General features: G+C 40.6%; 1 protein-coding gene across 1 annotated transcript in view; it reads left to right on the top strand.

Moving 5' to 3' along the window:
• The window catches only part of Akap13 (A-kinase anchoring protein 13), a 291,723-nt gene that overhangs the window by 76,226 nt on the left and 189,025 nt on the right, over nucleotides 1-26,472 (top strand). Inside the window, exon 2 of the mRNA XM_032895110.1 lies at nucleotides 1,146-1,189. Coding sequence (XP_032751001.1) covers nucleotides 1,157-1,189 — 33 coding nt within the window. The 5' untranslated portion in view covers nucleotides 1,146-1,156. The remainder of the gene's footprint in view (nucleotides 1-1,145; nucleotides 1,190-26,472) is intronic.

Raw genomic sequence — 26,472 nt, 5'->3', positions numbered from 1 at the left:
TTATTTATGATCATGAAAACTTGACTCTAACTTGTGTGCTTTTGAAACCTGTGAGAATCCGTGGTAGCAGTTTACCTACTCTTTTTTGATGTTTCTGTACTGCTGGGGTTGCGGGTTAGTATGTGGCTTAATTTATCTATTATGAATAAAAATTCAGTTGGATGAAGTTCTAATCAAGACACTTTAGTCCCTCTGACTCTGATGATGTCAGATCCACTTACTATATTCTAGGGCGAAGGACCTGCTGTTCTGATGTCCTAATAAAATTACCATGCTAAACTTTTAAGAGTAGGTTATTCTTTTTCTTTTTTGGAGGGCGGTGTCTTTTAAAGTTTTTTTATATTTTCAAAGTTATGTTACATCATTTCTCCTCTTCCCTTTTTTTTCCCAACACCTCTGTGTTGCTCCTCTTACTCTCAAGTTTATGTCCTCTTTCTATTTAATTATTGTTGTTACATATGTGTGTTTCTAAATATATAAGTACGACTTGCTCAGTTCGTATAGTGTTACATGTATGAATGTGTTTTCAGGGCTGACCGTTTGGTATTGGACAATCACTTGGCCCCCTTCCCTGGGGAAGATGGTTTCTCCTGCTCTTGGCATTGCTTATTTATTTATAGTTTTTGTGTAGGGTCGAGTCCTGGTAGTGGTGGTGGGGGTGTGGTTTTTGGGTGAGAATTCAGTTACAGAAATCTGATCATTGATTTTAGCTGTTAAAGGCAAACTGTAGCCTTCCTTTTCTGAGGGAAAGGCAGACCTGGATAGTGCTTTAGTGGTCTCTGTCACTTACCTTTGCCACGGACTTCCTCGTGGGGTTTTGGGGACATGCACTGGCAAGCAGTAGCTGATGAGCTTTGGCTGTCATGGAAAGCTCAGCTGAGGATGTTTACTGTGAAGCTCTTGACCTTGATTCTTCAATCTGAAAACTCACCCTCTTCCGAAGGGACTAGAACATAAGTATTCTGTAGCCTTTGGACTGCTATCTTCTTAAATCTCCAAGGAGAGATGAGTGTACACCACTGAGACTTGGGGTTATACTCACAGAGCCACGGGTCACTCGACAACTGTTAGGTGGTATATTTTTTTATATTTTGGTTGACAACTTTGGGTTCTATTCTCATCTATTTCTTCTTTTTTTGTTTTAGTGTCCTGGGTCATGAAACTTAGTCCACAACAAGCTCCATTATATGTAAGTAAACAACGTGGTTTATTTTGATTTTATACTTACTGTGTTTGTTTACTAATAGTTAACTTGAAATCTCGTGTAGAAATTAGGAACATTTTTACATCTACACACAGTTTAACTGATACAACAATACACTCATGAAATGAGCCTAAATGACCAATACGTCCATGGCACTGAACTGAGAACAGTAGTATTTTACTCTTTGAGGCCATCTAGTCAGTCTGGTAGGATGCTCACATGAAGCAGCATGCCCTGCAGGTGGTACAGAGGTGTCTATTGTCCACCTGGAGAGCATTTCTGTAAGAATAGGCTGGAGATCTTCAACTGCCCTTTCAGATACTCTCCCTTGCAATGTGACACCATGCCATTGGCTAAAATACTACTCACCTCAGGACTCTGACTAACACTGGCACATCGTTTCCTTAAAGCAAGGGCATTGTAAAGTAAAGTGACTGAATGGACAAATTCAAGCTGAATGAGGTAAATTCTAAATAGCTTCTTTTCTTTTTGCTGTAGAAATAAATTAATTCCATTGAAGTGGGAAAAGGTATCTGGGGGTGAGAAACCCTTGGGCCTTGTGCTGCAGTGGTTGGAGACTGGGAGTTCTTCTGTGATTGGTTTTGAGTCACCTTGAAAAGAAGGGCCCTTTAGTTGTTTCAGAAATCTCTGTAGTTTGTTTAGGACAGAGGACAGATGTTGGAGCAGTGGGAGGCATTGATTGTTAGCTGAATGAATGCATATCTACCTGGGTGAATTATCTGTTCAGACCCTTTGCCGTCTAAAAAGCGAGTTACTCTTGTCAGTGAGTTGTAAACAGATTATTTGCATGATTTAGAAACAAATTCCTTGTCAGGCTTGTGATATGCAAAAACTGCCGTTCTGCTCATTGCCATTTTGCTTAATCTTTGCTTACAAGTATGTATGTGTGCCACATACATGCCTTTGCCTTGAGCCTTTGAAGACTAGAAAAGGGTGTTGGATGTGGATCCCCAAGAATCACAGTTAATGGTAGTAGTAAGTCATCATGTCTCCTGTGCACCATTAGATGTATGTATGTATGTATGCATATATGCAGGTACATATATACAACAATATAGTTTGTGGTTTTCTGAATGATAATTGTGAAGGAGAAAGTAGTGGCAAAGAGATGAGGTAAAAATCCTTCTGATCTTACTATCATGGGCTATACCAGATGTGGATATTTGTAGAGTAAATAGTCCCTTAGGAATGATCTGCATCACCCATTTTTATCTTAGATGTAGAAGATGAGGTCTGAACATGTGATGAAGTGGCAAAGCTGTGATTGGAGGCTGTTTAGTGGATGAGTCAGAGAGCACTATCAACATGTTAAATTTTACAAAGCTTCATTCTAGGGGTGGGGGAGATGGCTCAGTGGGTAAAGGATGGGGACCTGAGTTCAGATGCCCAGCACAGATAAAAAGGCAGATGTGACTGAGAAGTGGAGATAGGAAGATCTTGGGAGCTTTGGTGCAACTGTTCTCACCAGTCTGTGAACTCCATCCCTAGTCAGTGAGAGAGACTGTCTCAACGGGAAAAACATGTACACAGTGATAGGGAAGAGACCAGGCTTTGATCTCTGGCCTCATGCATATGTTTATGTACACACAGACACACACACACACACACACACACACACACACACACACACACACACACACACACAGAGATACACACAGATACACACAGACACACACACAGAGACACACACAGATACACACACACACACACACAGAGATACACACACAGACACACAGACACACACACACACACAGAGAGAGAGAGAGAGAGAGAGAGAGAGAGAGAGAGAGAGAGAGAGAATATGAATAGCAACAATAATAAGAAAAAGGCACAATTACTTTAAAGAGGGAAGAATCATTTTTAAGGATTCTTATTTATAAAACAAGCACATTAGGTATGAGTATATGTGCAAAGGCTCTACAGAAGAACCTTAAGCTTAGCTTTAAATATGTCTGTCAGCAGTCATAGTTAATGGCATAGTTTGTTGTGTCCTTTTGAAAAGACTAACAGTATATTTCACTGTGTATGGACTGAATTAAGAAAAGCAGGTTCAATATAGCAGTGTGTTGGCCAGAGTTAGTTCTCTGCACGTAGAAAACAAAGTAATGAGCAAAAGATCAAAGGTTATGTTGAAGTTGTCTTTTAATCTACATATTTGATTTCTTTAAAGATTTTTTTTTATTTATATGAGTACACTGTAGCTATTTTCAGACACACCAGAAGAGGGCATCAGATCCCATTACAGATGGTTGTGAGCCACTATGTGGTTGCTGGGAATTGAACCTTGATCCTCTGGAAGAACAATCAGTGCTCTTAACCACTGAGCCATCTCTCCAGCCACCCCCACCAAAATTACACTTTTGAGGTTTCCTGGGGTGTTATAAGCAGAGGAGAGAAACTGCTTCAAAAGAAGGAAAACAATCCTGAGACCTTTCACCTCTAAGTTAAGCAGACTGGACTCCAAATAATTATTTTACCCAGTCATTGTTTAGAGTTTCATACAAAATAATTTGCAATAGTTAAAATCTGTGAGCCAGGCATAGTGGCACATATCTATAATGCCAGCAGTCATGAGGCTCAGAATCACGGTGTGTGTGAGGTCAGCCTGGTTACAGAGTGAGGCCCTGCCTCAAAATAAGAGTTATGTGCTAGGCAGATGCTTGTATTGTGAAATAATTTAGATGAAGCTGCCTTAATGCATAATTATTTCTTGGAGGAAGTGTTCTTGGTGGACGTAGAGTCACCGGGTTACAGCGTAGACCAGTTGCTCAGTGTGAGTTTGTTCTCCTCTCCTTACTTGTTAGTTCTTGTGTGAGTACAGCCTTCATGCTAGGACAGTGAGTTAGATCCGCAAAGAGCACATCCACAAAAGTAGTGATTGTGGCTAGGATGGATTACAAGATGTGTGTAGGTTCTGAGGAGTGGGGGTGACTAAAATAGTGAAATTTTGTAGGAATATCCTTTTCTGTGTGGTGATCTTGATAGTATAATGAGAATAGAAAAAAAAAAAAAGACAGTGGTAGATGCAAACAGTGTTTCAAGAGAACAAGAGAACCAAATGTTTTATTTAAAATGAGAAGTGATTGTGACGAATGATTGATGGGACTGAGAGTGAGTGTGACAGCTGATGCCACTGTAAGTGATAGGGTGGGCAGAAGGAATTAGGCTTGTTCTGTATATACATGTGGCACATAGCTTTCCTATGCGATGCGATGGTGAGCTTGATGCGATGGTGAGCTTGATGCGATGGTGAGCTTGGAACTCCAGGGCGAAGAAATGGGAGTGGAGATAGTGTGAACCATTGCTCAAATACTGGTATTTTTGACCATGAGGATAGATGACCTCTTTGAGAAGGTAAAGGAGCGGGTGGTGTCAGAGTAGAGGACAATTGAGGAAGGAGACAAAGCTGAATCAGGAGAAGAATTCCAGAAAGCTTTCAGGAATATTCATCAAGAGATCCATGTGTCCCACTGGACGACAAGTGGATCCAGATGCACCTACCTGCCGGATAACTGTATATTGATGGTTGCCTCCCAGCACAAAAATCATGAATCTGAAAAATTCAATTGCTTGATTTCTCAGGCATGAACTGTGTCATGACAGGTGACAATTGTATGTAACAGTGTTGAACTTTGGGCATACCTACAAATTAATATTTGAGCTTTTAGCATTTTATCCCTGGAATAATTCATCAGGATTAGACATGAAAATGAGGATGGAGCTGGGGAAATTCATTCTTTAAATCAGGTGTCTTGTTTGACCCAGCACTTGTTCCTGATGCTGGAGATTGAGCCATGAACCAAACAGAAGCCCTCTTGGCACTTGCATTACAGAAAGGAGAGGAAGACAGCTGATGCAGAAGACACTTTAAAGAGGGAAAGTGTTTCATGACCTGAACAACCCAGAGGATATGATGGTGCCTGCCAAGGGGTTTTCTTGGGTTGGGCAGTAGAGAAGGCTTCTGAAGGCCTTGCCACTGAAGCAAAGGCCTAGGTGGTCTGGGGGAGTGCATATCTTCAAGGGACCCAGTGCAGAAGCTCCGTAGGAAACTGGCATGGTGCAGTGGAGGAAAAGCAGACAGTGCTTAGGTATAGCGAGCACATGGCTGGGAAGGGATGGTCTCCTGTGGATGAAGTTAGAGACTTGGGGACTAAGGGGAAGCTAGATTTTATAGGCTATCAAAGGCTCTTAGGTAATCTCCTTAGACCTGCTGTCCCACACAGGGAACTATAGTATTTGTCTTAGCGTGCTCTAAAAGCTAACCCTGCAACAGCTTGGAATCTCTTTGGATACTAAGATTTATCCTAATGAGCATGTACTGGCCTTGGGAAGCCTGGGTTTCTAGATAGTTTAAGCATATGCATTTTGAACTACACATGTGAACAAAAATAGTTTATCTAGTCATTGAGATCAGTGTCGTAGTCGTAAATAGATTCTTTTGAACTGAGAATCAAGTGCCATCAAGATTCTGTTTTTGGAAGAGTTCTTGAATTACTCTGTGAGGGTATGATGGTTAATCAATATCTATCTCTCTCTCTTTCTCTCTTTCTCTCTCTCTCTCTCTCTCTCTCTCTCTCTCTCTCTCTCTCTCTCTCTCCCCTCCTTCCCCCCCCTCCACCAAAGATTAATATAATTACATTTCCCCCTTCTTGTTCTTCTCTCTAAACTTCCAATATACTCCCTGATCTCCCTGCATATATATTTCTAAATATAATCTCTTCAGCCATATAACGTTACTTGTATGTGTGTTTTCAGGGCTGACCATTTGACACAGGGTTAAGCAGTTGGTGTGCTCTTCCATGGGGAGGACCACTTCTCCTGCTCCAGCTTTCTTTAGTTGCCTCAATGTTGTTATGGTGGTTAATCTTGACTGTGGAATTGACAGGATTTAGGAGACAAACCTCTAAATATGTCTGTTAGATGTTTAACTGAGGAAGAAGGGCCCACCATTTGTGTGGATGGTATAATCCCTGTGGGTTGGTCCTAGGCTCAATAAAAAGGAGAAAGCATGACCAACATTCATTTCTCTCTGCTTCCTTAATAGACGAAATTGGTCAGCTCTACAGTCTTGCTACCATTTTGGACTGTATCTCTTCTTAAACCATAAGCTGAAATAAATCTTTCATGTTTCTTTAATCAGGTGTTTTTTTTTAATCAGAGTAACAGAAAAGTTATTAATAACTGAAACAAAAAGAAAAAAAACATTTCGAAAATCTTTTGTTAGTCCATTTGTGAACCTAAGTGGTGGTTGGTACAATTTTAATGTAATCATTTCACTCTCTTCTCTTTGAAGACCATTGGTAACAAACACTCATTTGTGCCACTAATAACTTTTTTGGATAGCAACTCCTTTAAAGAAAAAAAAAAGCTTGTTCAGGCAGTACCTAACAGTTAAAGGCATGACGTACCTATGTCACTTAGTTCTCACAGCACAGTTGTGAGGCTGGGAAAACATGAGTTCAAGATGCTTCATTTAGTAAATGGGCAGGGCAGTACATTTTCTTTCTTCTGCCACAGCTGTTCCACTAACTGTAAAAATCTTACACCATTTGCATAAGTGGAATTCTTTTGCCTTTTAACTAAAGTTAAATCTATTTTAACATTTTTAATTGTTTCATTTGAAATAAGTTTAAGCTTACAAATAAGTGGTATAACCTATTCATCACCTTTACTGTCATCTGCATCATTTACACTGTGTTTATATTTTGAGCCATTTGAAAAGTGGATTATCCTATTCTTATATATTTCTGCATTTGTTCCCTCATAACTAGGATATTCTCCTTCTTAACCTAGTATAGCAAACAAAAATGAGAATTATAACATCAATGCAGTGATATTAGATAATCTAAGTCTATATCAATTTTTTTTGACTCTCAAAATTTTTGTAGCTCTCAGTAATTCATATAGTATTAGAATGTGATTATATCTCATTAGTCTCTTAATCAAGAAGAAGAACTTTTTTCATACTGAGATTTATGAAAAACATAAACCATTTATTTTTGTAGCAGTTTGCCTTTTTGTGATCTTTTCCTCTGATTTTGTAGGATTACTTTGTAAACAGTATCCTTCTTCTGGTAACTTTATTTTTTGTTGTCGTCTTGAGGTAGGGTCTTACTGTGTAGCTTTGGCTGGCCTGACCTTGCTATGTAGAGCAGGGTGGCCTGCGACTCCACAGGGATATGTGTTGCCTTTGCCTCTCCTGTGCTGGGATTAAAGGTGCGCTGCCACCCCACCTAGCACTTGCCAACATTTTATGAGCAAATGCATGCGCACTTTGGTTTTCTTGCTATGAAGAATAAAAGAATGACCTTCCCAAGCAGCAAAGAGTGAGGGATGCTGTTACACAAAGGAAAGCCAAGTACATACAGGAAAGGTTGGTGTTTATAAAACAGCTAGCCCTACTATCTGTGCTACCACTTAATACAAGTGGACACTAGTAACAATAAATAAATTCTCCTAGATGAACAGCTCAAAAATGAAGCTAGATTTTTAGATGTTAGGAGGAGGAGAGGGTCTCTGTTGTATCTTAGGCCTAAGGTACAAAGAAACAGTAGGCATAGGGGGTCAAGACTTAGGAGGCTTAGAGTGAATTTCTTAGTTTTTATTTGGGGTTATGGTAGAGAACAAATATGAATATATCTTTAGTACTTTATAGCAAGTAAATTCTTTGTAGTTAACTCTGTATGTGGGATGGGCTTTGTGTGAAAGTCTAGGCCTGGGGAATAATTTGGTCAGCCATGGGAATTACTGTATTTTAGAAACTGTTGAGTTCTGTCTTCTAGAAGAGTGATCAAACTGAGCAAAAAGAGACTAAGGGAGTTGCCTGTAGTTTTACAGTGGCCAGAACTGATCAGGTTGCAAAATCTTCAGATTATTAGCTTATTCATTGTGAGAGGAGACAGGACTTGGGTTCATTTGATTTTAAAACAGCATGCAGGGAGAAGTTGCAGGATAAGAATTAGAATAAATGGACTAAGAGAAATGTAGCAATTGAAAGACTGGAGGAAAAGGAAGTATTTGAATAGAACATTGAATGTTCTTGGTCGAAAAACAGGTACTGGTTAAGACATCTTCATGAACTATAGAGAGGTAGAATAGTTTGCTGTCTTTATTTGAGATAGGTGGGAGAAATAGTCTAAATCATCTTTTGTAAATTTTGACATAGTTGAGTAGCCATCTCAGGGAAGTAATTAGCCAGATACACCATCATACTTAGAGGATCCTTACAAGAGTGATGAGCTTTTAGCCCTAAGCCAGTGAGGTGAAGGCGCTGGAACATTAAGGCATTTCTCAGAGTGCAGCTTCTGCATTTTCAGGGCCTTTTTCTGTATTAGAACAATCTTCTTTACTGGTTTCCGAAATGTTCTAGTGGGCTTTGAGTCTTCTGTGGTTAATGCTATTTTTAGCTGTAACTCTAGAGGAGACCGCTGTGCCAAACACTCTCCCAGATGGTTTATATTGGATGTTGGCAATTTGATAAAATGACCAGAAGAACACATTTCAGAAGGGAAAGTAGGAGTGTTTCTCATAGTGTTCTGTTGCGAATTGCCTTTTTATGCCTTAGGCTGCCTGTTTACTTTTCAGCTGTGGGGCCAGAGGGAGAGTTTCCATCAAATGTATCTACTCTTTTTTGGAAACAGAAAGGTGCCCCTCCAAAGGAGTAAATGCCTTTAAAAGTACCAGTCACAGATGAGAGAGAAATTCTTTTCCAAGACAGGATCCAAGGCATGGGTTAATAATCATTATCTACCATATGTTTGGGATAAGACTCCTATTTATTAAATTTTCAAGGGGAAGAACCATTTCAATTGCAAAACAGATTCCCAGAACCCCAACAAATATGGTTTATTATGTTACCCTCGCTCTCTTTTTCCCCTGGTACCAATATTTTTATATGAATAGCTTCTTAGATGAGACAAAACATCCTGATAATTGACAAATATCATATGAGAAGAGCCAGTACTAGATGCCTTTTCTCATTTAAGTTGTGCAAAACAAAACCATATCTAGTGATTTTTAGCTGTTTCTGTTGGACTAATCCACAAGCTATTAGTGTCTGTTTTTCAAGAAAAAAAAAAGGGGAAAACTTTCAAATGACATTTTCACCTGGGGAAAGGTACTATGGCTTGCATTTAATATGATTGCCTAATATGTTCTTCACAATAAGAATATAGGATTTGGCTAATGTTTCCACTTTACATCCTGGCAATTATGAGTTCAAAAAGGTCTACCAGCCACCCCGGTGGACTAGTATTCAGATTTTAGATAGGCTCAGAAGTCATATGCAGAAGGGAAATCAGAAGACCAGGTTGGTTTGATCTGTATCTGGGTGTTGAGATAGAGTGACTTCAGGCTACCACATTGGATTTACCCACTTAGGATTTGTCTTTGGCCTCCTAACAATGAGCACTTCGTGCATTGTATTGATGTGCTTGTTCATGGTGACGAGAAGAGATCTCAGTCTGAATACCATTAGGGTCTTCAGCTGGTAGCCCCTGTGCAGGTGCTGCGTTCAGAGAGGAGCCACTTACAAATACTCCTAATGCAGTGTGCGTAAGACAAAGTTGGGAAGAACCACAGAACTTAGGGTACCTGTACTGAAATGTTCTCAGTGGCCTCAGCAGGAAAGAGAACTAATTTGTTAGTGATCCCCCCCCACTCCTGTTCCTGGGAAACGTGTTTCCACAGCGGGAACTGAACTAATCTGTGACTCACTTTATAGTTAGGTTATATTTTGTTCCTAATTCTGACCTCTTAAGTGGCTTATCTAGTTTAGCAGTATAATTCTGATAGGCATTGCTTTAGTGTCTCACTGGCTGGGGCACTATCCAGCCAGGTCTGAGATGTGTATTTAAATAACACTACTTTGTGAGTCCTTTCAGAAGATATAAGGAAACCAACTGTTGTTCCTTGGTATGGTTTTATAAAGGCAAATGTTGTTTCCATTCTCTCTGTTGGACTTGCTAATCAGTTGCCAGTGGTTTGAGCTTTACATTTTATCTTCTTGGCATTTTTAGGGCGAACAAAGGTACTTTTTGGTGACTATTTAAAGGGCACCTTTTATAATAGCTTTGTGTTTCCGAAGCTTTCAAATAACATTGAGGGGAGTTAAGTTTTCCATTTAACATTTGAAGAGGAGTCTTGCTGGGCACTGAAAATTAAAATATAATGTTCTGTAAGCTTAATTCACTTAAAATAGGTATTATTAAGTACTTGTTACATGAATGGGAGCTTTGGTCTTAGAAGACTGAATTCTTTGGTTGGGAGACAGGCTCAAACACATGACTGGTAAAGTCTGACAAGCAGTAACCTGTTCAAGGGCCAGATGCATTGCACTCACAGTGAAGGTCAGACAAGTGCAGGAGGAGATACTGCAGAACTACTGGGGGCCCTCAGGAAGGATAGCTTCTAGAACACCCCATTTTAGACATGTACCATGCTGGGCTTGGAGCCAGCAAACCAGTCCTATAATCCTGGTGCCTAACTAAAATCTAGTCAAGAATCGACTGGACAAAAGGTTACTTTTAAAAGCCCTTGATGAGTAAAAGTAGAGCACTTTGGGTTTGTTAATGTCTTCCAGCATGGCTGATAAAGCAGCCCATCAAATGCAAACAGAAAGTGGTTGTGTAGATTGTTATTTCAAAAGCACAAGTGCCTAACTTCTCCTTAAGGCCAGCTTTCTGAGTATATTGTTAATAGATTTTGAGGTCACTGTTAAGGTGCGTACTATTGACTATAGCATCAGTTACATCACATCACTGGTAACGGTGACTTTTAGAGGAATGCTTTGTGACTGGAGCTAGTGGTTCACATTTTGTTTTGCAGTAGTGTGTGTGTGAGTGTGTGTGTGTGTGTGTGTGTGTGTGTGTGTGTGTGAATTAGAATTTTTCACAGGTTCCTTTTGTGGATGTAGATAACAAAAGCCACATCTGCTTTGTAGTGGGAGCAATATGGATCATGATACAAATACACCTGATTCCCATAGGTTTTTTTTTTTTTTTAATTTGTCTGTAGACTGCTTATAGAAACTGTGCAGCATGCATGCCAACGGTATTTTGACATTAGCACTTGGAGTTTTAAAGATCCCTACTGTGAGTGGTGCTGTGTGGAGTTGGTGGAATGCTAGATACTAAATCAGTTCACATACACTGTTTGTTGCTTGCTTTGAAACACTATCACCTCCTCCTTCCCCAACACACACACTCCCACCACCAAACCGTTGAGCCTTCAGGATTAATTTCCTGCCATTTGTCCCTCTCTGTGGTGTTCTGCCGTGGCACCCTTTTGTGGAACCCGTCATGCCTCTCTTGTCCCAACTATGCTGCAGAAGAGACTGTAAACACTTCAGATGCATTTTTGTGTCTGTATTTTCCCCATTTACTCTGTTGGACACTTTGTAAGGGTTGATGGCAGCGCTTAAACATTGTCTTTATTGCTTCCATTCTTATTTGTGCTTTATCTCAGCACTTGCACAAAATAGGCACGGGAGTTTTAGTTAAACGTCCTCTGGTGGAATTCTGAGTTATGCTCAGAAAAGAGCTTTGCCCCACGTGTGAATGGTTAGAAATGTTTGATTATCCCAAGAAGACATTAAGATTTATGTCTCAAAGGGGAGATCAGCTAAGAGATGAAACTACCCAGGAGAACTTCGGGATCTGGAGTCAGCGACAGAGTGTTCCTTTGTTTTGACCCCTGGGGTGGGCCCTTTAGTGAGAACTAAACAGTGAGACTGACTGAGCATAACTGAGTTTTAGCCAAGCTGCTGTCCTGTATCTTTTATTTACTTGGAACTCTGTGTGTGCTCTCTTAGTAATCGTGTTCTACTGCTCTGACAAAGCAGTGAGTTAGGAACTGTTTTCTCATTTTATGGCGGAAGAAATTGGGGTAGGATTTATATTTAAAGTTCCCAGTGTGTTCGCTTGAGGATGGAAGTTTTCCATTGCTTCTTTGAGATATGCTTCGTCATTTGAAAATGAGACCATTAATTTTTTTTTAAAAAAACATTTATTTACGTGTTTGTGTGACTGTGTCACTGAGTGCATATGTCTGAAAAAGCCACAAGGGGGCATCAGATCCTTTAGACGTGGAGGTGTGACAGATGTGAGCCACCCATGTCCAGCATGAGTGCTGAAAGTCAGGTCCTCTATAAGAAGAGTCCTCTGAGACACCTCTCCAGCTTCCTTGTTCACTTTCTTAACAATTATTTATTTATGGATTCATTCATTCATCCATTATGCATTTATTTAATTTGTGTGTATGGGGCACACAAGTGCCACAGCATGCCCACGATGTCAGAGGCCAACTGCAGGAGTTAATTCTCTTTCTTAATGTGTGGGCCAGTGGGATCCAGCACAAGTCTGCAGGCTTGGGGGAAACACCCTTACTTGCTAACCTATCTTCCTGGCTCTGTTTACTCCTTTTTAAACCAAGAAAGAGCTGTTGGCTCTTGTATATCCTTGGAGCCCTTCACAAAACTCTGTTTGGATTAACTGCTGACCCCATGTGATATACAGAGCATCTGGCAGCTGGGGTGGAATTCTCAGCTGTCTCTCTTTGTTTTGTCCACAGAAGGAAATATGAGTTTTATCTTACTGCTCGGGCAGTGGTACATTCCTTTTTTGGTTCATGAAACCCACCAGTCTGGATGTGGGCTCGTTTCCTACCATTTTTGTTATCTTGCATTAGTTTAAAGATCAGGAATGAACTTAACCTACTCTTAATGAACATAGAATTATGAGACATCTCTGGTATTCCAAAATTCTATTTTGAGGTTTAGCTGACGCTGTTTAGTTCATCCTTGCATTAAGGAAATCCAGGGAGCAAATCCTGAGAAGCTAGGTCTGCGGTTGTTGATCCTTCCTGCACAGAGTCTGTTTTCTAGATCTCAGTGACATTCCTTATTCTTGCCACATCTATGGGCACGATTAAACATTGTCTGTATCTTATCAGAATTAGCCATTTTTATTTCTTGAGGAGGATAGAGAGGCAAATGTTTGAAGGCATGCTACACTAAGGCTGAAAACCATAGTTTTTCTGGATAGTATAGTTGAGACTACTGCTTTTTTTTTCAGTTGTGATATATTTGTGTGTGGGGATGTTCATGCACACTTGTGCATATATATACACATACAGAAGGGAGTGGCAGAAAAGTATATTGTAGTTGTAATCATATATACCTCTGATTATTTGACCCCCTTCTATGTTGTGCTGTGTTCCCTACTTAATTTTCTTGTGTAATCCTAACAGCTTCATGAGATGACTACTCTGTATTAAAGAGGGGGAGGCAGTGTCAGAGCACCTGTGTTACTTGGTGGATCGTGCAGCTAGTAAGGGACAGAGTTAGAATCAAGCCAGGTCTCTGCCAACCACCACCAAGTTGGCAATAAATATCTGTTCTGACTTCACTGGGTGCCTGATGAGGTTTTTGGAGAGTCTTCTGTGCCATCTTGTAGGTGGAGAGGTGGCTTAGAAGCTTGCTGAACTGGCTTCATTGCTGACTTTGGAGAAAGAAGAGAATGAAGGATAATACATAAGCAAGTGACATAGTAGGTGACTGAGAGCTGGGGAGTTCAGTACTCAGGCCGGTCTGCCCTCTCTGTCAACAGCAGTGTAGGAAGAGCAGAGCTTAAGTAGCCTGTTCCCATGGAGGGGAATGCAGACTCCAGGAAGGCTGATGTTACCAGCTGTCAGCTTTCCTAAGTGAACAACAACAACAGCAACAATAACAACAAAAACCTTGTTTCCTTCACTCTAAGCAAATATCTAATCCTGTTTCAAAAGGGAGAATAGACTGTCTCTTTACATGTCGACCTAATTATTGTAGCAGTTCCACATAATTATGAAACAGTCTTGAGAGAGGGAGACGCTGCTTTAAAAAAAAAAAAAAAAGACAGGTCTGATAATGATAGACAGAGATGGTGGTCCTTCTGGGGATAGCAGGCTGCTCAGGGCAACTGGGGATGCCCAGTGGACTCAGCAAGCAGGGAAAATGGGTGGGGGTAAGTAAGCTAACCTGTATGGTTTAGGATCCACAGTCCTGATAAAGGTGAGCAGAGAGGTGGCGGGAGAATGGAGGTCCACCAGGGATAGCGACTGTTCAGGGTAGCTTGGGGTGGTCCACAGGTCTGAATCCAGTGCCCTCCATCCAGTTCAGCTGAGCTTATTCAGCAAGAACAAACTAAAATGAGCTGTGTACAGCAATAGAAAGAACTGGAAGATTAGAAATTTAAGAATGCTGATCTCTTAGGGAACACATATATTAAATGTTTTCAAAATGGCTTGTATTTTATTTCTATTTCATCTTAAGTCTCAAAATTCTTGTTTGGAAGAAAGAAACAGATTTATTGGGCGCCATCTACTGGTTTTGTCTAATAAACCGAAGAAGTGAAGCCTTCAAATGGCTAAGAATTTGCTTCTATATTGGTGATGCAGAATTATGAAACTGGAAGACAGTAGCAACTTCATTATTAGTAGTACTGTGTAAACTGAGTTCTATTTCCATTGAGGAGAGGGATATTTTAACTGGAATATACATGAACATGTTAAAAGAAGATTGCTAAGTGGATTTAATTGGCTGTTGTCATTTTCTGGCAAAATAGAAACATCAAAGAAACTGTATAATATTTTCTAACAGTGAAATCAATCCAAGCCTGTACTTGCAGTGACCTGGTTGGTAATAAAATCAGTGAATTCCTCAGTTGATTTCTGTTTATGTTGTTTGAGGTGCTTTTAAGTAAAGCTGAGGGCTTTGCTAGCTGGGAGTGGGTTTTACCCAAGGCTCCTGGAGTGTGTCTGAGCGTTTTCTCTGTAAGAGAGTTGGTACTAAGGACAGGGCTGATCCTATTATTTTTTTCTTATCAGGAGTGTTTCTGAGTCGTGGTTCTTTTTAACTGTCATTTTATGGATGTGAGCTGACATCTTTTCAGAGCTTGACATTTTAGATCTTTTGGTTTTCCATCCAGTTGTCTCACCTGAGGTAAACTGGGGAGAGAATTTTCTGCGTGGAGTTAGGTATTCATTTACCCAGCCAACGTTATCGAGCACTTAAATAATGACATACTTTTAGACACTGGTACTGCATTGACTAAAACAAGTGTGCCCTTAACACAGATAAACATGCTGTCTTAAAATTCTGTACGTCAGTGTACTCTATATGTGCTAAATAGATGAGTCATGGTGGGTGTCACAGGAGAAGGCAAAGCAGGGCAAGACAGGTAAGCTGTGGGTGGGAAGGCTCTTACTCGTCCACACTCCTGAAGGATAATGATCACTAGAGTGCATGATGAGCATATGTGACCTTTACCAGCCACGCGTAGACTTGCTTGGGGCAGCCTTTCCATGGCTGCCCTTGTCTAGTGTACAATGGACTGGGAACTGTGGTCCTGGATAATGCACTCCTGATCCTCAAGCCATGGCATATTGTCCCGTAACTGTCATTTTATTTACTTTGTGCCTTTGCATACATCCTTTCAAGTCCCCCATTTAAAGAGTCATGCTGTTGTGCTTTCTCTAATAATCTTTCTATTTTATAGCTGGCTTATTTATTTCTTTTTCTTTCTGTTTTGCTCAGTTTATAGCTTCTGTTTTGGTTACTTTTCTGTTTGCCTGAGTGCCTCCTACTCTGTCAGGAATTAATTCTTCATGTGTTTCTGATTGCCTTTGGCCAGGGGCAAGGTAGTGTGAACTTCACTAAAATATATGCAGACTTTTCTGTCTGTCCATTCTGAAGAACACATAGCATGGTTTCATCTAAGTAAGCCAATACAGGAGTTTGGCTGGGACTGTACAGTTCTTACCTAGCCTGTGCTGTATCACATTTCCCCCCAAAAGGCTTTTAGACAAAGGAGTTTACAGTCCTATACCCTGTAAATCACTGCCTACCATCTGTTTTCTGAAGCAAAGTTTCATTGAAACCGGGTTGTAGCTTTTTAATTTTACTAATTTATTTGAGGGGGATTATAAGTATGGAAGCTAGAGGACAGTTTGTGGGAGTAGGTTCTCTTCTTCCAACCTGTGGGTTCTGTGGATCCGGCAAAGGTCTGTGAAGAGAAGGAGAGGTTTAAGGAGCAAGGTTCCCACAAGTACCGGATTTACCACATAAGCCATTTGCCAGCCTGTCCTTGATTCAAAAAGAGAATTGAGTAATTGTGAGAGTGATCAGATATGTTCCACAAAGCTGAAAGTTTTTACTGTCTAGTCCACAGGAAACATTTTCCTACCCCTTTGTTGGAGTTGAGATGAACCGTGCATGGTAGAGACTCTGTTCTGACCTTTTTCATAGCCTTGGTCTTAGAGAAAGACCGTCCATCTTAGTACATGGGCATTAGTGTTAAAACAGAAACTTATTTTATGGTCTTGTATGATACAAAAAGAAAGGTTTGCCCCTTTCTTGAGTCCAATTTCCTTTTGCCATTCATGGTTCAGACTTTAGTCTTTGTGAGTTGGTTTGGATTCCACTCCGAGGCTGGGGTGTGCGTGTGTGTTGTGGCTTACAGTACAAATCTCTGTAACAGGTCCCAGCCTGCTTCTGGGGAACAGATGTCCACCCATACATAGAGCTTTCCCTGTCCTCCACCCTGCTCCGTGTATCAGACGTCACTGCTTCTGAGGACATGCAGCATTGGCTGTAGCGGCCTTCGGCACAGCTCTTTTAAGACTTGCCCAAGAAGCAGCAAATAGCAGGACTGTGGACCGCAGTTTCTAGGAGGAGAGATTGGCACACCTGTTTGTGACTGGAGGCTCGTTCCTCTGTGACATGTTGCCTTTTTCACTTGGTGTTTTCATGGGTGGACTGGAGCAGGTTGCACTGCAAGCATACTAAGTAGGGATGAGCTGGAGGAATAGAGAACTGCCTCTCCTCCTCAGCACTTGAATAAGGTCTTTTTAAAGATGGGAAGGAGGTATGTGTGCCTGGGCGAGCAGGAATTCACAGCCTCCCAAGTGACCTTCCTCTTTCGGTAATTTCTGTCCAGTAGTATTTCTCTCACATAGGAACTGTAATTCTTTTAAAAATCGGAATCATGTTACTGGGTTACTTGCCTCTCCTGGTGGCTTAACACCACACATAAAACAAACAAATCCCCCATATAAAGCACTCCAAAGTTTTGTTGCCTCCCATCAGTGTGTGTTTGTGTCTCGTGACTGAACTTTGTTTCTTGTTGATGCTGAGTTTGTGCTTGCCTTCCACTTGCCACGTTCTCTGACCCGCTGCCATCGAGAATCAGTGTAAGTGTGACTTTTCGGAGGAATGTTCTCTCAATGTTCTTGGCACACTTTGTATGAAAATCTTTCTCGCCCCTGCTTCATGCACACTTCAGCCTCCTTTTTTTTAAAAAATTTAATCATTTTCCCCCAAGGGAATTTTCCCTTCGAGGTTATATTTTATGATCTGACTGCATTTGATGCCTTAAGCTCCTTCTACGAAGATTGTGAGCAGTTCCTAATGTAACATGACTGACTGGCAGTCGTTCGGGAAAGGGTTGACTGTTTGCCTTATTGCAGAGTCGGCGTCTTGTACTTGAGCATCCTGCGTGGTGGCAGGTGCCCTGCTCTTGGTTCTGGCATTTCAGTAATGGCACTGTGGAGTGGAAGGCTTTGTGTGTGGGTACCTATGCATTCCCTCTCCCATAATTTGGGTCCCATAATTAAATTTTGTGGCATTATTTTTGGGGACAGTTTTGAATATAAGGAAAAGCTCATGAAGATGCAGAGTTTATTGTTTCAGGTTGGCTGTTGTTACATGGCATGGTAAAAGCTCTGTCACAGCTAGTGTTTGCAACTTCTCAGATTTCACAGCTGTTTCCCTACAACTGGATTTAGTCTGTAATTTCTTTCACCTTCTCCCCTGTCACCTTTGACAGTTCATTGTTTGAGAAGAAACTTGAAGTCTAGCAACAGAATGTGTGTTCTTTGGGCCTTAGTGACCTGTGTGAGATAACTCTGTGGGAAGCCTTTCTGTCTGCTTTGCTCAGTCCTGTCAAGATCTCCTTTCATTTCTGACCCTGATCCTGCTTTTGCTGCAGTGCTTATTCAGCTCGTACAGCTTTATGGGTCTTCTCCCTGAAAGAAGAAACTGTGACCCACAAGGAGCAGGAAGTGTCTTGTCTTTATAGCCTCAGGTTCATTCACCCACCTGCTCGACAGTGTCAGTTGTGAGAAGAAAGGATACGATTTCGTGAACTTATGTGCAGCATTTTAAGGTTCCTCTTTTAAATATTAACTATTTCGCGTTTAGCTCAACAGACATTGAGGACTGACTTGCTGTAGGCCAGCCACATTACAGACCTGTTGAGTGCAAGCAAACTAGTGCTTCCTGTTGCTTAGTTGTGTTCTGATGACATCTTCTGCACCTGCCTGTCTGCCTTAAATGATCTGCCTTGAGTCAGGGGCATCATGGGGCATAGGAATTTCTACAGAAGCTCTCCTGGTCACAGCCCTCTCTGTAGCCTGTGAGCATTCATCTCTACATGTAGAAAGCTGGTGTGCATGTTACTGAGACGCATGTCTACCACTGTTCCTGGAGTGCAGGAGCCAGGCACTAAGTAACTTCATGATTTTGTATTGCTTAGTAGCAGAGCTGTGTGTGTGTGTGTGTGTGTGTGTGTGTGTGTGTTGTATAAATACATAGACTTCATTCTCAGTCTAAGAAGTATGAATGAGGATTGTGGTAATAGAGGGCAGGCAAAATGGCCTAGTAGGTAAAAGCCCCCACCACCAAGCCTGATAACCTGAGTTTGATGCCACAACCCCACGTGGTAGACTGAAGGAGAGACTGTCTCCACATCTACCATAGTAAGTGTGCCCCTATACAGCATAAAAAATAATTAATGTAGTAGAAAATCATTAAGATTATAATGAGAACCAAAAAAAAAGGGGAAAAATGAACACGTTTGTGTCAGATTACAAAATAAACTTCTACTAGTTAACTTACTAGGTAAACCTAGACTGAGAATTCATACTAGCAAATAAAGTAAGATACATCAAAGGAAATGTTTAGGGAACAGTTTTTTTTTAATATCTTCTTAATTATTTGTTCTTTTGTGAGGGTATGTGCTTCTGTCCAGTTGTCCTGGAAGTCAACAATGGCAGATCCCCCTGGTGGTCACAAACTGCTGGACAGGGATGCTGGGAACTGAACTTGAGTTCTTGGAAGAGCAGTGTGTGCTCACACAGTCATCAGCCTCACTGAGTACTCTAATTAAAGGGGTGTGCTGCAACAGCTGGCAGGAGTCGTAACTAGTTAGACTAACAGTTATGTCTTGTCTGGATTATATTGTCTTCAAAAGGCTTTTATTTTGAACCAACTACTAGTATTATTAATAACAGATTGTTAAAGAGAAATAGAAAATATTTTAAGTGAACCTCTCTGTTCATTTTAAACATTTCTTTTGGTGTTTACTGACTGTTTACTATTTTATATGTATTTCTTATATTGATTATTAATACCCATTTACACACACCACTTTTCTTTCCGTCTGTGTTTTTGGCCTTTACTTCAGGATTAAAATAGTGGACTGGAGGGATGATTTAGCAGTTAAGCGTGCTATACTGCTCTTGCAGAGGACTTGGGTTTGGTTTGTAGCACCCACTTAATGGCTCATAGCCACCTGTAACTCCAGTTTCCGGGGGTCTGAAGCCCTTTCTGACCTCTTCAGACTCCTACATACATGTGGTACTCCTGCATACACTTAGACACCTACATGTAAAACAAATAAGTGAAGACTTCTCTCATCACTAACCTGGGAATAAGATACCCAGTCATATTGCACTGCACCTCCTTCAGTTCCAAACCTCAGCAGTAGGTGTTCGCTCGCCTTCTACACACCCAGATGACACTAACTGTCCAGGAAACGAAGCTGCTGTCAAAAATGCTGTGCTACATTATTATCTATCTGTGTACCCAGGTCATGGACAGTTGTGTGAAAGTAAGGACAAGCTGCACGGTCTGAGTTCAGGTCCCAGTTTTAAGTGGACCCTACAGAGTTAGCGGTTAGTGATGGAGATCTGTGTACATCTGCATTGGCAGAGCATTCTACGTCCTCTGTCCTTTATTTCTTTAGAGTCTTTTGAGCATTGAAGTGATCAAATCAATATTATTAATAATAAAAACTCCAAGACAGTGCATGGGTTTACTTAGGATGGTACTTCTTTTTTCAATTAAGATTTATTTGTGTATTATATATGAATACACTGTAGCTGTCTTCAGACACATCACAAGAGGGCATCAGATCTCATTATTAGATGGTTGTGAGCCACCATGTGGTTGCTGGGCTTTGAACTCAGGACCTCTGGAAGAGCAGTCAGTGCTCTTAACCACTGATCTATCTATCCAGCCCAGTACTTCTTATTTTTAAAAAATTGTTTATAACTTATTATTTATTTTTTTAAAAATAGTCCCAAATTTGTCTAGAAGGAGCCACTGTGGTCTGGCCTTTGTGTACTTTAAAGTAGGCCTTTCTAACATTCTGACTTCCTCCCCATCTCTCTCCCTATTTTCTATCAAAGGAGAGTGTCGTAAGTTCATCTAACGGACACTGACCCAGGTCTGGCACCAGCCATTGTGAGGAGCCTTTGTTTCTTTTACTGGGGCATGACATTACTAATGACTACAGTCTGCTCTGGCTTTACTACTGTTTCAGGGTATTTCTCAGTTGTGGAACCTTTTAGTGACACTGAAAAAGGCTTTGCAGTGTTGTCTATGGGGAAGTTATATCAGGCCATTAATTTCTGCTTGCTTTTGAAAAATGATAACACTTGTGTGTTTAATGCAGAGGAGCAAACATGGCTGTGTACTCGTTTGTATAAACAAGGTGGACCTGTCTCTTCCCTTCTCTTCCATCACACAGACAGACTCTGAAGCAGTGCTCGGGTTTACTTGGTATGCCCAGCCTCCTTGGTTCATTCTCCCTTGTACTGTGGTGGGCTTAAACCTCATTTGGGGAAATTGATTTTTTCTAAATAAATAAATAAATAAATAAATAAATGCAGGCTCATGTACCTTACTTAAATTCAAGCTCATTCTTGTTATCTTGCCATAATCATGCTCACACCATATACTTTTAAAAAGGTTTTATTTTGAAATTATGTGTCTGCGTGTCTGTATGTCTGTGGGTATGTGCATGTGAGTGCAGGTGCCTGCAGAGGTCGGAGGTCTAAGGTTACCCCGGGAGTAAGCTGGAGTTCGGGATTGCTGTGAGCCGCCTGACATGCGTGCTGGGAGTGGACCTGAAGTCCTCCTGCCAGAGCAGCACATGCTCTTCACCTCCCAGCCGCCTCTGTACCCCCTTACTATAGTTTTCTGAAACATTTACAGATATGTTGTAGTCATTATGTTCTTTTATCTTTAAAACTTCATTACGTATTCGCTAAAAGCAAGGAATAAGAATACTGTCACATAATCACAGTATAATTAGGAAACCCTAGGATTTGAACACTGATATAGTATTAATTAAGTAAATCTAATTCAGGATTTACCTGTTGTCCAAATAATGTAATAGCAGCCATAATCATTCAGCCCAGGATCACGCATTGTGCATAGCTGGGACGTCTTTTTAAAATATCGTTATTAATTCTTTGAGGATTTCAAATAACATATTTTGATCATACTTACTTTCTTCCCCAACTACTCCCGGATTTACCCCCAACCCTGTCTTCTCACTTGGTTTGCCCCCCCCCCGCCCCTTCTCTCTCATTAAAACTTTTTCTCCTGGGCAGTGGTGCCATATGCCTTTAATTTCAGCACTTGAGAGGCAAAGGCAGGTGGATCTCTGAGTTCAAGACCAGTCTGATCTAAGAGTGACTCCTAGGATAGCCAGGGCTACACAGAGAAAATATATTTTGATGGTTTTTCCATCCCCTGGATCTTTCCCATCCACCTCCTTACCCACTCGACTTTCTATTCTCTCTTTCAACCACCACCAAAAATTACAATAAAACCAAAGAAGATCTATTTAAACCCTCACAAAAAAAGAAAATAAAAACAAGCAAAAAAAATCAATACGACAAAAAAAAAAAAAGTTAAAACAGTCCACAAAAGTACCACTGAGTTCATTCTCTGTTTACCAGCTACTCCTAAGATAGAGTCAACCCTGAAATGTGGTTGAGATACCCAATGAGATGCACTGGGAAAAACTGATTTTTCTCTTTGCCAGTGGGTGACAGTTGCAGACAGCTTCTCCTTTTCAGTATTGGTATCCTGTCCAGCTTGAGTCCAAACCTTACATGTGCTGCCACAGACTTCATGAGCTCATACGTGCACCAGTCAGTCCTGCTGTGTCTAGAGCATGCAGCCTCCTTGGAGTCATCGTCACTTCTTAGAATCTTTCTGCCTTCCTTCCACTTAAACCCTTGAGGGAAGGGCTTGATGAAAACATGATGTTGAGGGCTGAGGACGCTTTGCACATTGCCCAGTTGTGGCTCTCTGTGGTATTTCACATCTACTGTAAGAAAAAGCTTCTCCGATGGTTGAACAAAGCGCCGATCTGTGGGTCCAGCCGCATGTCATTGGGAGTCTGCAGTGTTCCTTTAGCAGAATTATAGTAGTAGGTTTCTGAAACGCTTTGCTTAAGATTTTTGCAAGGCTTGGGGAGATGAGAGAAGAACAGCACAAACAAACTGTGTGAAAATGTGATAGTGAATCCTGTTAACCTGGCATGCCAATTTTAAAAAGGCAAGCTGCCACAACAGACTCCATGTTGTCTTGTCAAAAAGCGGGAAGATGAGCTAGGAAGATGGCTTGATGAATAAAATGTGCCATCTGAGTGTGAGGGCTGGGATTTGGATCCCTAGAACCCATATGAAAGCTGGTTTTCTATGCCAGCCTGCTGTTATCCTAGCATTTCGAGCCAGGGACAGAGGCTTCCTGCTGCTGCAAGATGGTTAACTAAACTGGCCAAATAAATGAGCTCTGGGTTGAGAGACCCTTCCTCAGTGGATATAGTTGCTTCTACATGAATGGACCCACACACATAAACACATACATCTGGGCATGTGTGCCCGTATTTATATGGCCCCAAATTCAGAAATACAAAAAGCTCACTAAAAGTTCCTTCTTACTCTCTAGGAAGAACTATTCCTACATTTTGGTTGCTTTTCCTCCAATATGTATATAGTGCTAGACACTAGATACTTTATAACTGTATTGTAGAGAAAAAGGATATCACTGAATAAAAGGATTTGATAGACTTTGCTTTCTGCTATGTAATATTGGTTACATATTGTTTCATAAGTACTTTAGACTAGAAGTTTTTGGAACTTTAATTTATTTTTTGGGATTTAGAATATTTGCAGAGAAGAGATTTGATTTGTTAAACATCCCAAATATAAAAGTTTGAAACCTGAAATGCTCCCACATCCAAAGCTTTTTGGTCTTTTGTTAGTTTTTTGAAACAGGGTTTCTCTGTGTAATCCTGGCTGCCCTGGAACTCGATTTATAGACCAGGCTGGCTTCAAATTCAACAGAGAGCCACCTGCCTCTCCTTCCTGAATGCTGGGGTTAAAGGTGTGCACTACCACCCTCTTCCGGAACATTTTGAGTGACTGTATTAGTTACTTTTCCTATATCAAGGTCAGACTTCTTAAGCCTCCTCAGACAACACCACCAACTGGGGACCAAGCATTCAGTATCTGAGACTGTGGAGGACATGTCATCCACACCACCACCGTGACAGACTGATAAACCAAAAGGTTTTCTTTGTTTTTGGAGCCTTCCAGATTTCTTGACAGGTGAATTCCATGTATAATGCTGGTGCTGTTGAAAGTGACTGTGGCCAGTGCAGTTGCTACAGGTGCTTTTCTATTCTTTTTTAATCAGCCATTTGACTCCTTCAGTAATCTCATGAGATAAGCAGAATTGCCATCCTCTTCTATAGCTCAGGGTATTTACTTAACATACTGCCAAGTTAAAACACGGAAAAGTTCCTGCCTTTTACTGACCAGTTGAAAGCAATCTGTTGTTTCTAAAGGGGAATTAAAAAGCTCTCATAATGGTTACTGATAATTGTCAACTTGATAGACATTAGGATCACTTGGGAGATGAGCCTCTAGTCTTACCTTTGGAGATTATCTTGATTACATTAATTAAACTGACAAGACCAGCCCACTGTGGGTGGCACCATTCCCTGACTAAAAAGGAGAAAGTGATCTGAGTAGTGGCTCGTAGGCAGGCATTCGCATTCGTGTGCTTTCTGTTTGATGGAATGTAACCTGCTGCTTCAAGCCCTGCCTCTGTGACCTCTCTCCTGGGATAGATTGTAACCCGGAACTGAGCTAAATGAACCCTTCCTCCCTTAAGTTACTTTAATCAGAATATTTTATCACCGCAACAGGAAAAGACAGTCCTCGTTTTATAGCATTTGGCAATTCTAGTAACATAATTACTCCCCTAAGGATTGATTTTAAGCTATCCATCACTTTTTACTGAGGCTGAATTGGCTATCAATGCTGGGGAAAATGTTAGTAGCACACTGTTATGTAGATTTTCTTCCATATACATACCATAATGTAAATCTCAAGATAATATAGTATGATATAGACTTATTAATACAGGGCTTTTAGGCATTGTATTTGTTTTTAATCTATCTTAGTTATTTTTAAGTTTAATTCTAGAAACGACTGTGCTTTGCATTTGGCTTGTAGAATTCCCAGAAATGAGGCAGCTGGCTCTCATGAGTTTACACAGGTTGGCCCAGACGATTGCTGTAGTTCTCTTGCTGCTGACCAGACTTACCTTCTAATGTGTGGCCAACATTATCTAAGATATCAGTGATTTCTCTCTTTTACCATTTCTTCCCCCAGAATTTTCTACTTCATTTTCCTGTTTCTCTATTTACCCTGTTTCCCACATCTTGTCTCTGTAGTCCACTTCTAAGTATAATTCATTCACTGAAATGCCTAGCTCTTTTTCATTCTATTACTTCCTTCCCCCAAATTATTCTTGCTTATTGAAGACAGGTCCTAGGTGACAAGTATCTTGTGGAGTAGAGAGTCTCTGCCAAGGTCTTGTAGAGAGGAAATCTTTGATCTGGAAAAAGAATACATATTCTTAGTTCTGATGAAGAAGTCAGAGTTAAATCTCAATCATAGGGTAATTTTTGCAGAGCTGAGAATGTAGTAGCTGTCCTGTATTAGTAAGTATAGGATATGGACAACTGAGATGTCTCACTATTTAGAATACTCCTTTATTTTTTAAAATGCTTACATTAAAAACCCTTTTTTATGGGTGATTAAGCAGTTACTCTGGGTAACATTTTTTTTTAAACACTGTACGTTTTTATTTGGGAGATCATCTATGCTTATGTTGCTGGAGACTGATGACATAATGCAATCTTTTCTTGTCATTGAGTCTGACTAAAATAATAGTTGAGAATATCTTGACCATTATTTTTGTTATTCAGTGTAGTAGACTCACTAGCTGTGCAACCGGACTCTTTAATCTGTATATTCTGTGAGTTGGGCCTAGTTTTGAACAACAGAGTAATCAGTTAGAGCTTCTCTCACAGAATAGGGATCAAGCAACCAGTCACCTGGATAAAAGTTATTATGGAGACCTGTGACTCTTCTCCTCCAACCCCACCTGCTTAATCTTTCAAAGACCTCTCCAGTGAACCACCATAGAATAGGAGTTATTTGCATCCATGAAATGTGGAGTGTGTTTGCTTTCTGTTACTAGTAGAGGGAATCAGCTACTTTTAGTTCAAGTGCCTTTGGAGTTTAGCTTTTGAGTTGCCTCGAGATGAATAAAGCTTTGTTCTCTTAGGAGCTTAAGTTAAAGAAAGGTATAAAAGCAATTCAGAACTTAATTATTTTTTATTAAAGTTTTATTAAAACGATTTCAATTGCTTATGTCAACCTTCTCTTGCCCTCAATGAAAGGAAACCCCAAATTAGTTAGTATGGGCACAGACAGTAGGTCAGTAAGAAGACTCTCTCACATGGAGAGAAATTCTTGGTTCTGAAAACAGTTCATTCTTAGAATTCCAGTTTAGAAATCTAAGCCAACAATTTCAGTTAGAAATTTGAGTAGACTTCCTCTCTTGTTAAGGTAGAGGTGGTAAGTAAAAGTGGCTAGAGGGTAAGTGTGGATGAATGGGCACAGCTGTGGCATGGTGTTACCTAACCAAACAAGCTATAGGCAGAGGGCGTGGCCGTGGGGTCTTAGTTTCCCACACATGAAAGGAAAGGATGAAACTTTCCTGTTTTATGCATCATGCTAAAGGATGACATTTCACTTGTTTAAGCTGGTTAAAATCA

This window comes from Rattus rattus, chromosome 2 (genome assembly GCF_011064425.1).
Source record: "Rattus rattus isolate New Zealand chromosome 2, Rrattus_CSIRO_v1, whole genome shotgun sequence".
Taxonomy (NCBI): domain Eukaryota; kingdom Metazoa; phylum Chordata; class Mammalia; order Rodentia; family Muridae; genus Rattus; species Rattus rattus.
This window is presented reverse-complemented; position numbering and strand designations above follow the sequence as displayed.